The sequence below is a fragment of the Neofelis nebulosa genome, chromosome 4, assembly GCF_028018385.1.
Source record: "Neofelis nebulosa isolate mNeoNeb1 chromosome 4, mNeoNeb1.pri, whole genome shotgun sequence".
In the NCBI taxonomy this organism is placed as follows: Eukaryota; Metazoa; Chordata; class Mammalia; order Carnivora; family Felidae; genus Neofelis; species Neofelis nebulosa.
The window spans coordinates 144,602,405-144,615,111 of record NC_080785.1 but is presented as its reverse complement, the minus strand read 5'-3'; the positions used below and the strand labels follow the sequence as shown (position 1 = coordinate 144,615,111).

The 12,707-nt window shown below is 37.7% G+C and overlaps 1 protein-coding gene across 4 annotated transcripts in view; it reads right to left on the bottom strand.

The window, feature by feature from the left end:
• The window catches only part of DNAH12 (dynein axonemal heavy chain 12), a 214,949-nt gene that overhangs the window by 94,019 nt on the left and 108,223 nt on the right, over nucleotides 1–12,707 (bottom strand). For all 4 annotated transcript variants that reach the window (XM_058726464.1, XM_058726466.1, XM_058726467.1 and 1 more), the window contains 4 exons: nucleotides 10,879–11,178; nucleotides 10,152–10,330; nucleotides 8,518–8,710; nucleotides 331–492 (listed from right to left, as the gene is read on the bottom strand). In XM_058726464.1, the coding sequence (XP_058582447.1) occupies nucleotides 331–492; nucleotides 8,518–8,710; nucleotides 10,152–10,330; nucleotides 10,879–11,178 (834 nt within the window). The remainder of the gene's footprint in view (nucleotides 1–330; nucleotides 493–8,517; nucleotides 8,711–10,151; nucleotides 10,331–10,878; nucleotides 11,179–12,707) is intronic.

The window sequence follows — 12,707 nt, the reverse complement described above, 5'->3', positions numbered from 1 at the left end:
ATTCAAGCAGTGTTTCAAAGTTCTATTTTTTCTTATCTTTGCAACCCTAAGATGGGATTTAAAATGTCTAATCACTCATAAGACATACTAAATAAAAGAGATGAAATTGCCATCATTAGGAAAAAATGAATTATAAAAATTCTATCTCATAACTATGGTAGAAGCCATTTGAAGTTTACAAAAAAAAAAGATATATTAAAATAGTATACTTTAAATTTTTTAATTACAAAAATCCTATTCACAAGCTGTACTTATCCTGAAGAGCAGAGAAAAAGTTGCTAGACAAGAACATTTCTGTGCTGGGAGTGGCATTCCCTAAAAAGCATTTACCTCCATCACTTCCTGTTTTTCATCTGCAGCAAAAATGTTAGGTACTTCTCCAGTATTGAGCACACTGTCAATATCCTCTAGAAAAGCTTCCTCTTTAATCTGAGTGTCCGTGATTAGAAAGACTGTCTTCTGGCCCTTCATGCCCACGTCCCTTAATAGAACCTTAAAATAGAAATACACTTGTAAGCAGAATGTGGTACACATCTGTTGTTTTCGCTTTCCCTTCTTTTGAGAATGATATCTCAATTTTAGAGTGGTACCTCTTTCCACTTCTGATGGGGCTATTTTTCAGGGTCTCCAATTTTCCCATCCCCTGAGTAGGAAACCCCAACTAGTCAGAGTTTCCTGAGCCTGTAGACATAGTTGTTGATTCAGAGGAGGGCATGATTTTAAGACAGCCCAATCAGATTCTTACTTTAGGGACTAAGATGGATTTGAAAACAGAAAGAATCTCTGTCATTCTGAGAGGGAAGATATAAAGACCAGTAATCTAAAACTGCTAGGGGCCAACAGTGTTGTCTCATGGAATGAGTCTGTTGGAGAAGGAACCAAATAGAGGAGAGCAGTGCCAGGAGATAGAGTAATTACTGAGTGCTTAATTTGAGCTCCTAAATTCAGCCATATCAATGCCCTATCTACCTCTGGACCCTTCTGTCATGTAAGCCAATTACTCCATATTTTGCTTAAGTTGGTTTTTTGTTTTGTGTTGTGTTGTCAATTGTAACCAAAGATTCCCAATTAATATAAAGATATGGACTCAGTGGCAGAGTGGAGCAGACTTGTTTAGGATGCTAGAACTAATCGTTAAAATTTCAAAACTTGTGAGAAGATTTTTAGACACAGCATTAAAAATTAAATTATATAAGCTTATAATTATAATAACAAAGGTAACAAAACATAAATCTTATCACTTCTTATATTTACTACTATTTATCTTATGGAAATTATTTAAATTTATTGTTGTCTATACAGTAAAATACCATATAATGGTACTCAAACACAGAACTCTTCCCAGCTCTGTTTTCAGTGACATCATCCATGCATGAGTTTCAATCATCCATGGTAGGAGTTTTTACACCACAGAAATTGTGAAATGCCAGAGGTTCTCCTGAACCCCCTGGAGAGTTGGTTGTTAAACATTTGCCAGTATTCCACTAGATATATTTCAGGTGAAAACAGCATTACTTCTCTGCAAATTTTTATTTATTTATTTATTTATTTTTAATCTTTATTTATTTTTGAGAGGGAGAGAGACAGAGTGTGAGCGGGCGAGGAACAGAGAGAGACAGACACAGAATCTGAAGCAGGCTCCAGGCTCTGAGCTGTCAGCACAGAGCCTGACATAGGGCTTGAACTCACAAACCGCGAGATCATGACCTGAGCCAAAGTCAGATGTTCAACCAACTGAGCCACCCAGGTACCCAAATGATTTTTACATTTTTTAATGTTTATTTATTTTATTTTTGAGAGACAAACATAGAATGTGAGAGGGGGAGGAGCAGAGAGAGGGAGACACATAATCTGAAACAGGCTCCAGGCTTTGAGCTACCAGCACAGAGACCGATGCGGGGCTTAAGCCCACAAACTGTGAGATCATGACCTGAGTTGAAGTCGGCCGCTTAACTGAGTGAGCCACCCAGGCACCCCAAACAAATGATTTTTAAAATAAACTTCTACTTCTAGATTATATCTTTTAAATAAATCATATCACTTAAATAAATGCTGAATGTTAATATATACAAAATTATGCCTTTCCCATAAAAGTCATCCTCCAATATGGAAGTTGGTGTGTTCCTAGAAATACTTTTCTATCAACAAAACTAGTAAAGGTAGCTTTTAAATAAGTATTATATCTAATCATATCAGATTTTTTTTTTTTAAAGAGCTTTTTCTTCAAGGCAGAAGGAATAGAGTTGAATTACTTTGAGCATTCTGGCTTGTCTAGGGGCCACCTGAGGCACTGATTTCTGTCTCACCTGTCTTAGGGCACTTATGGGAACAGGGCTTAGTTTTGATATGAGGTTGGAGTCCACTGAAAACAGAGGCAAGTGCCCTTGCAAAATGGAGCAGCAGAGACTCTGAAGTTCCACAGGAAGGTGCCAGGGGGAGCAAGAGATTAGGGGCAGTGGAATACAACAAAAACCAATACCAACAGATCATGAGAAGAAACAGGAAATTAAGATAGCCCAAGGCACCTGTATATACTAGAGTACACAAAAGCGCATGCACAGCCCATAAAAAAGATGTACCCCCCCCCAAAAAAAGTTCTGAGAAGTCCCAGATTTTCTAACATGGTGATTGGTGAAGATTCCACCCTGCAAGAACCCAGTCTATAAAGACTGAGAAAGGTGGCAGTTTATCGAGTGCTCAAAACTCAACAGATCACAAGACATACAAGGAAACAGGGAAACATGGCCCAATCAGAAACAAAAACAAAATAAACCCTAAAATAACAACAACAACAACAACAAAACAGATCTAAGAACTACATAACAAGAAACTCAAAATAACTTTTAAAGATGCTCAATGAGCTAACAGAGAATACAGATAGACAACTACAGGAAGTCAGGAAAATGGTGCATGGACAAAATGGGAATGTCAAAACAAATATAAACTATTAAAAAATAACTTAGAAAGAGTCTTATGGGATACCACTAAGTGAGATGGTATACATACATAATGGGATACACATTATGGGAGCACGAAAAAGAAAAGACAGGGGAGAAAAGGCAGATAACTTATTCAAAGAAATTCTCAAATCTGAGGATAGAGGTGAACAAATGAGGTATAAATAGAAATTCAAGAAGCTCAGGGACCCCCGGGTGGCTCAGTCGGTTAAGCAGCCAACTTTGGCTCAGGTTGTGATCTTGCAGTTCATGAGTTTGAGCCCCGCTTTGGACTCTGTGCTGACAGCTCAGAGCCTGGAGCCTGCTTCTGATTCTGTGTCTCCCTCTCTCTCTCTGCCCCTCTCCTGCTCATGCTCTCTCTCTCTCCCAAATAAATATTTAAAAAAATTTTAAAAAATCAAGCAGTTCAACAAACTCCAACTAAAACCCAAATAGACTCACACAACAAGACACATTATAATTGAACTGTTGAGAGTCACAAATAAAAAGGGAACCTTGAAAACAGCAAGAGAAAAACAATGCACCACACACAAGGGAGCTTCCATGATATTATCAGCATATTTGTTAGCAGAAACCTCGGCAAGAGGGGAGTAGGATAATATATTCAAAGTGCTGAAAGAAAAGAAAAATCTGTCCACCAAGAATACTGTATCTGGAAAAACTGTCCTTCAAAACTATAAAGAAATTAAGATCTTCTCAGATAAAAGCTGAGGAAATTCATTAACACTAGATGTGCCCTTCAAGAAATGCTAAAGGGAGGGGTGCCTGGGTGGTTCAGTCAGTTGAGTGTCTTACTCTTGGTTTTGGCTCAGGTCATGATCTCAGGGTCATGGGACTGAGCCCTGCATCAGGCTCCATGCTGAGTGTGGAGCCTGCTTAAGATTCTCTCTCCCTCGGGGCGCCTGGGTGGCGCAGTCGGTTAAGCGTCCGACTTCAGCCAGGTCACGATCTCGCGGTCCGTGAGTTCGAGCCCCGCGTCAGGCTCTGGGCTGATGGCTCAGAGCCTGGAGCCTGTTTCCGCTTCTGTGCCTCCCTCTCTCTCTGCCCCTCCCCCGTTCATGCTCTGTCTCTCTCTGTCCCAAAAATAAATAAAAAACGTTGAAAAAAAAAAATTTAAAAAAAAAAAAAAAAAAAAAAAAAAAGATTCTCTCTCCCTCTGCCCCTCTGCCCTGCTCACACACACTCTCTCTAAAATAAAAATTTTTTTTAATTTTTTAAATTAAAACCTTCAAAAAATTTTTTAAAAATAAAGAAATACTAAAGGGAGTCCTTCAAGTTGAAATGAAAGGATGCTAGGGACGCCTGGGTGGCTCAGTCTGGCAACTGACTCTTGATTTTGGCTCAGGTCATGATCTCATGGTTGTGGGATCGAGCCCTATGTCGGGCTCCACACTGAGCATGGAGCCTGCTTGGGACTCTCTCTTCCTCACTCTCTGTGCCTCTCCTGTTTGAGCACACCCATGTGCATGCACACGCTCTCTCTCTCTCTCTCAAAATAAATAAACATTAATAAACAGAAAGAAAGGATGCTAGACAGCAACACAAAGCCATATGAAAATATGAAGTTCTCCAGTAAACATATGGACAAATATAGAACTCCGTATTATTGTGATTTTAGTGTATAAATTCACTTTTTTTTTTTTAATTTTTTTTTTTTCAACGTTTTTTATTTTATTTTTGGGACAGAGAGAGACAAAGCATGAACGGGGCAGGGGCAGAGAGAGAGGGAGACACAGAATCGGAAACAGGCTCCAGGCTCCAAGCCATCAGCCCAGAGCCTGACGCGGGGCTCGAACTCACGGACCGCGAGATCGTGACCTGGCTGAAGTCGGACGCTTAACCGACTGCGCCACCCAGGCGCCCCTAAATTCACTTTTAATTCCTGTATAGAGGGGCGCTTGGGTGGCTCAGTCGGTTGAGCGTCCAACTTCGGCTCCGGTCATAATCTCGCAGTCCGTGAGTTCAAGCCCTGCATCAGGCTCTGTGCTGACAGCTGGGAGCCCGGAGCCTGCTTCAAATTCTGTGTCTCCCTCTCTCTCTGCCCCTCCCCCACTCGTGCTCTTTCTCTCTGTGTCAAAAATAAATAAAAACATTAAAAAATTAAAAAAAAAATAATTCCTGTATAGAATCTAGAAGACAAAAGCACAAAAACCTTTATAAACCTTTATGTTAATGAGTACACAGTCTATAAAGACATAATTTGTGACATCAAAAACATAAAGGGGGGGCAGATATAAACGAGTAGGTTTTGTGTGTCCGTTTTGTAAAGGAGTAGTTTTTGTATGTGATTGCAGTTGTTACAAGTTTAAAATAGATTACTACTTTAGGATATCTTATGTAATCACAATAGTAACTCCCTCCCCTCCCCAAAAATCTAGTTTTGTGTATATTCTATAAATGAGAAGGGAGTCAAAGCATGTCACTACCAACAATCAACGAAACACAAAGGGAGGCAGTAAGAGAGCAAAGGAGGGATGAAAAAGGTACAAACATTCAGAAATGCCAAATACACATAGGGGAAGGGAAGGAAAAATAAGACTGAAACAGAGAGGGAGGCAAACCATAAGAGATTCTTAAAAACAGAGAACAAACTGAGGTTTGACGGGGGTAGGGAAAATGGGTGATGGGCATTGAGGAGGGCACTTGGTGGGATGAGCACTGGGTATTATATGTAAGTGATGAATTCCTGTATTCTCCTCCTGAAGCCAAGACTACACTGTATGTTAATTAACTTGAGGAAAAAAAAAAAAGCCAAACACAAACAAAACACCAACAGTAAATCCTTCCCTATTAGCAATGACTTCAAATGCAAATGGATTAAATTCTCCAATCAGAATATATAGTTTTGCAGAATAGATTTTAAAAACAGGACCCAATGATATGCGGCCTAGAAGAGACTCACTTTAGACCGAAGGGCACACCATAGGTTGAAAGTGAAATAATGGAAAAGATGTTCCATGAAAATGGTAACCAAAGGAGAGCAGGGCAGCTATACTAATACCAGACAAAATAGTAAAAAGCTGTTATAAGGGACAGGAAACATTACATAATGATCAAAGGGTCAATTCATCAGGAAGATGTAACAATTATAAATATTTATGCACAAAACAGAAGAGCTACTAAGTATATGAAGCAGGGGTGCCTGGGTGGCTCAGCTGGTTAAGCATCTGACTCTTGGCTTCAGTTCAGGTCATGATCTCACAGTTCTTGGGTTCGAGCCCCATGTCAAGCTCCACGATGTCAGTGCAGAGCCTGCTTGGGATTCTCTTTTTTTGCCCCTCCCCTGCTCGTGCTCTCTCTCTCTCTCAAAATAAATAAATAAACTTAATTTTTTCCCCTAAATATATGAAACAATGACAGAATTGAAGGGAGAAACAGCAACACAATAGGAGGAAACTTCAACGTTCACTTTTAATAAGGGCTAGAAGAACCAGACAAAATGTCAATAAGGAAAAGGAGTATTTGAACAATACTATAAACAAACTGGACCTGACAGACATATATAGAACACTCTGCCCAACAAGAGCAGAATATACCTTCTTCTCTAATGCACATAGGACATTCTCCAGGACAGATCACATATTATGCCACAAACAAGTCTTAACAAATTTAAGAACACTGATACCAAATCAAGCACCTGTTCTAATCACAATGGAACGAAACTATGAATCAACAGAAGGAAAACTGGAAAATCTGCAAATTCATGGCAATTAACACACTATTAAACAATAGATCAAAGAAGAAATCACAAGGGAAATTAGAAAATTTCTTGAAACAAATGAAAATGAAAAGTCAACATACCAAAACTTAGGAAGTGCAGCAAAAGCAGTGCTAAGAGGGAAGTTTATAGCTGCAAACACATCAAAACAGAAGAAAGATCTCAAGTCAACAGTCTAATTTTACACCTCATAGACCCTCAAAAATTGAATAAACCAAATCCAAAGCTAGCAAGAAAAAGGAAGCAATAAAGATGAGAGGTAAACAAAATAGGGGATTAAAAAAATCAGTAGGAAAAAAAAATCAGTGGAACTTAGAGGGTTTTTTTTAACCAACAAAATTAATAAAATCTAGCAAGATTAAGAAAAAAGAAAGAAGATTCAAATAACTAAAATTAGAAATGAAAGAGGGGACATTACAACCCATGCTACAAAAATTAAAAAGGATTATAAGAGGGAGCATGGATGGTACTGTTGTTTGAGGGTCTGACTCTTGATTTTGGCTAAGGTCATGATCTCAGTGTCATAGGATCAAGCCTTGTGTCAGGCTCCACGCTGAGTGTGGAGCCTGCTTACGATTCTCTCTCTCCCTCTCTGCCCCTCTCCCCTGCTTGTGTGCACTCCTTTCACTCTAAAATTAAAAATTAAAAAAATAATAAATAAATTAATTAATTAATTGAGTAGAATACTATTAACAATTGTTTGCCAACAAGTTGTATAACCTAAAATAAATTCTTAAAAATGAATGAAGTGGGGCGCCTGCGTGGCTCAGTCAGTTAACTGTCCAATTTCGGCTCAGGTCACGATCTCCCAGTTCACAGGTTCAAGCCCCGTGTCGGACTCTGTGCTGACAGCTCAGAACCTGGCGCCTGCTTTGGATTCTGTGTCTCCTTCTCTTTCTGCCCCTCTCCTACTCATGCTCTGTTTCTCTCTGTCTCTCTCTCTCTCTCTCAAAAATAAACATTTAAAAATGAAAAATTAAAGTACAAATAGATTTAGTAACATGCTCAAGATAGCTAACAAAACATGCAAAGCAGTAGTTAAAACTGAGTCTGCCTAACTTTAAAGTCTATGTTCTATCTACTGAAGAAGGCTGCTTTCTCAATCTGTTAGTTCATTTGGTAGTAAATGTATCAAAAATGTTCCTTAAAGTGAGAGCAGAAAAAGAAACACTGTAATTTTTTGCTCTGTGTCTACATAAACCTCTTTGATATCAGCTTGGATTCTACCACTTCCATATCCAGCTCTCTAGGCTAACTTTTAGGCTATAGAAACTTCATATGTGAGGGTGAGTGTAAGTGAAAAAAGTCCATCAATCTTTCTATTTTTCATTTTGCATCATCTCCCTTCTGTGAGGGATGTGAGGCATGTGAGGACGAAGCCCCAGGCATCTACCCCACTATTCTATTGGTTACTGGGAAAGCAACATTAATTGGGCAACATTAATGACATCATCATCACCATCAGGGTTCACATTTAACAATCTGCTGGAAAACATACATTTATTGGAAATGAGATCTCTCTGAACTAGAATAAAGATAGAATCAGCAGCCGCAGTGGAAAAGACAAATGATAAATCCTGCTCTGCTGTGGATACCTTCCCTCAACTTCAGTTTCCTCATCAGTAAAACAGAGACAACCATACCTGCTTCACTGAATTGTTGTACCTACAGAATGAGATCGCGTATTTAAAGCACTTAGAGCAGTGCTCAGCACACACAGTTACTGCTCTATGGATAATATTATCATCATCACCAACGTAGTCAGCACACAGCTATACAGGTTCGCTCTCTCTTCACAGTACTGATAATTATTTTAGACACCAGGTTTCTTCATAATTTTACCTTCAAATCCTCTCTCCACTCATTCATACCATAGCTTTTAGAAATTTCTGGTTGGAAAATCTGCATTTTTGCCATGGATGTAGCCAGACGGGTTAAAGATTGACGACCACTGCCTCCAAGTCCAACAAGCAAGGCATTTCCACCTGACTGCTTTAGAATTCGACATATTCGTGATAAATGTTCCAATACATACCTATGAGATATCAATATTATTATACTTGAAAACACGAATGTAAATGTATATTTACAGGTAACTATTATTTTATATTCTTGGAAGGATGAACTTTGCTATCCCATGTTATTACCCTAATTTTAAAGAGATAATCGTCAAAAAGTGCGGTTTTTCAAAAGATGTTACCATTGAATCATTTGATGCAAAGGAAAACTAAAGTACAAATTCAGGAACTGTAATGTACAAATTATAGAAATGAAATGCAGTTGTAACCACTTATACTGAAACCATATCACTGTTTTTGTTAAAAACATCTCTTCAATCTTTTTTTAAGATTTATTTTTAAGTAACACCTACACCCAACGTGAGGCTTGAACCTACAGCTCCAAGATCAAGAGTCACACGCTCCACCAACTGAACTAGCCAGGGACCCCTCTTCGATCTTTTAATACTAGGATTTATATGTGAGAAATAGAAAATCAGTTATCTACAAAATTAACAATTTCTGTGAAGACCCAGCCTCATTAGTAATTAGGGAAATTAAAATTGGAGCCACAGTGAGATACCATTCCACTCTCCTTTAGATTGGCAAAACTTACCAAGTCTGGCAATCCTAGTGTTGGCAAGGGTGAAGAACAATGGAAACTCTTAATCATTTTTGAAGATACTTCAGCAAAACTTAGTAAAGTAGAAGATCCTTACACACCATAATACAATAATTTCACTTTTAGGAATATAACCTAGAGAAATTCTAACACATGTACCCAAAGAGACATGAATATTCAAATCTTTTTTTTATAACTGCAAAAGCTAGAAAGTCACCTAAAAGTCCATCTCAGAAGAATGACCACATTGTGTTAGTAGTAAAAACTCATTTGTTGTGACTCTCACAAACAATATGGAAAAAACCTGAAGAATGTATACAGTATATTATTTATAAAAGTTTTAAACATGCAAAATCAGGGGCACCTGGGTGCTTGGTCAGTTAAGCATCTGACTTCAGCTCAGGTCATGATTCCCCAGTTTGCGGGTTTGAGCCCCACATTGGGCTCTGTACTGACAGATCAGAGCAGAGCCTGGAGCCTGCTTCAGATTCTATCTCCCTCTCTCTGCCCCTGCCCTACTCAGGCTCTGTCTCTCAAAAAAAAAAAGAAGACAACTCTTTAAAAAAATTAAACATGCTAAATAAGACTGTGCATATATATTCAGGAACACACATGTGTAGTAAAAAGCACATGACATGAGTTCCTTTTACTCCTACAGGGTATGATGGGGATGCAGAGAGACAGGATTGACTACACAAGGGACTTCAAATAAATTTCTAATTTTTTATGTCTTAAGCTGCATGACCAGTACAAGATTATCTACCATATTTTTCTTTATATCTTTTCATACATTTTAAATATTTCACAGAAAAATTTTACAAATAGCAATTTCCACCATGAACACCAAATGTAGGTACCTAAAAATGACAAGATTCATTCTTGTCTTGTGAGTTTGATTATACTCATCTAAGCATTGTTCCACAATGTCACTAAAATGATGAATATTTGGAATTTCAACATAAAGTCTGTCGTCTCCTTCAAGATCAGGATTCATATAATCACCAAACATGAGATTTCTCAAGTCTCCTTCAGAAATCTATAGAATGAAAATCAACACGTTACAAAATTCAACATTTTATAAAATAAATTTAAGGAAATATTACATAAAATTTTGTTTTATCTATGTTATAGGATGATTATCAATTAAATAATTCTTTTAAATGGAGAGGTAAATAATATACTTATAAAATTAATTCCTAAAATTATATTATATCCTCAAAAAACAAAAAGAACAGAAATTTTTCTGTTATATAAGATTTTCCCCCAAGAGCCTAGAAAAGTCATTCTGAGTGACTTTCACTTATTGAGTAGTTACTAAGGGATGGTCACCATGTTAAGTACTTTGCATTTATTATATCATTTAATCCCTATCATATAAGGTTTTATTCTTTAAATAACTTCTATGTTACATATATATTTCCCCTGAAGACAAATCTTCTCAAAATAAACACCTATCATTGAGGGAAGTGAAAAGAATTTGATTGTTAAGAGGAGACAGTATTTTTTAAAGATAGGTTGATTGTCACAATTCATGCTATTGTACTGTTTTAACTTAATATGTATACAATCACTAAATATACTCACAGGTGCATTATCTCTCCTCAAATGTGAAAAGACACCATCAAATGATTCTTTAAAATGGTCCTTTATAACAGCTTTGATTAAATTGAACAGCCAGTATCGATCCTCGTTATTAACGAGGCGGTCATAAAACACCCGGAGAACTTCATGCACAAACAAGCGGGTCATGGTGTGTTTGCTCTCCACAGCATCTTTTTCAATGAGTAAGCAGCCCCGGATGACACGTGAAAAATCCCGCAAGTTGAAAGTGTAATGGGATTTTGTGGGAGTGGGCAAAAGATTTTCCATGGATCGTTTATATACCTGCATATGAAAAACAACAATGGAACAATATAATGATTATAATAAGCAAAGTCATGTAACAAATAGTATATAATATGAAATATTTTATTTATCCTATCAGATTATATTGGTTTGAGGGCACCTGGGTGGCTCAGCTGGTTAAGTGTCTGACTCTTGCTTTCAATTCAGGTCATAATCTCACGGTTTTGTGAGATTGAGCCCCACATTGGGCTCCACACTACTGGACAGCACAGAACCTGCTTGGGATTCTCTCTCCCTCTCTCTCTGCTCCTCCCCTGCTCACACACATGCTCTCATGATCTCTCTCAAAATAAGTAAGTAAACTTAAAAAAATTATATTGGTTTAGAAAATTGTATAGTACCCAGTCTAGCATGGCACACAGCTTTTTTTTTTTATTTTGGTTTATAGCAGGCATTATGAAGTCGAAGGAACTTAATATTATCAAATTCCATCCAAGCCCAAGAAGTGACCATGCGTTTATTTCCCAGTTATTACAGTTGTTCCATTTAAAGCTGAATGACCTGTGATTAAATAATTAGCAAAAACTTTGGTAGAGAGTGAAACCAGATAACTCATTCTGAATCATTCCAAATGGGGGCAAGGATGAAACAATTTCCTTTGGCTACCCTTGACTTCAAAACAAATCAATGTATCTTCTTCCTTCCCTTTGCTCTTATTTTCTCTCTGCCTCTTCTCCCTTCTATCTCAATTGGCTATACTATGGAAATAATGTATGTTTTTACTATTTGCTAAATTCACCAAATAAACTTTAATATTTTCTATAAGTAAATTAAGTCTTTTTATAATATAGCCCCCCAGAAAACCTCAAATGAAATTATTTTTTTATTTGTCTGTGTTCTATGATTATCCCCCTCTCCCAGCATCTGCAATGTGGTAGGTATAAAATGCTTCAAAAAAAGGATCCCTTTCTGCCTCACCAACTCCCTTCTTTTTCCAGGAGATGTCTGAAATACATATAACATATTTTATAAATAGAAGAACTTTTCTGTATCAGAATAAGTTTAGTACTTTCAATGCACTATCCCTTTGCTCATAGTTTCTCTATTTTAACAGCACAAATTTTCCACCAGAGTAAGGGAGAAACTTCAGAAAGACACAATGCTCTCGGAAACTGATGGAATGATTCTAGGGAGTTTTGTGCTTCTGGTTGCAGTGATCCCACAGTGAACCCCACTTTATCAACGCTCCAGAAAGCTTAGTTCAGTGATCTATCACTCACTTACCTTCTATACAATTTTCCCTTTTACCATTGGTGATGAGGCTGGCTATGCCCTCTGAATAGAGGCAGATAACACACCCTGAATTATGCAAAGCCATTAGGCAGTCTTGTTTTCTGTTCCCACCCTTGTGTTTCCTTACTATTATATTTTTTCACTGCTACTCCTAAATTATGTTGTATGACTAAAAAGGATGCATTCATAAGCTAAAGTCCCCCACCCTCACCATCTCCCTATCTCCCTATCTCCCCTATTTATCTCCCTATCTCACCTATTTATCTCCCTATCTA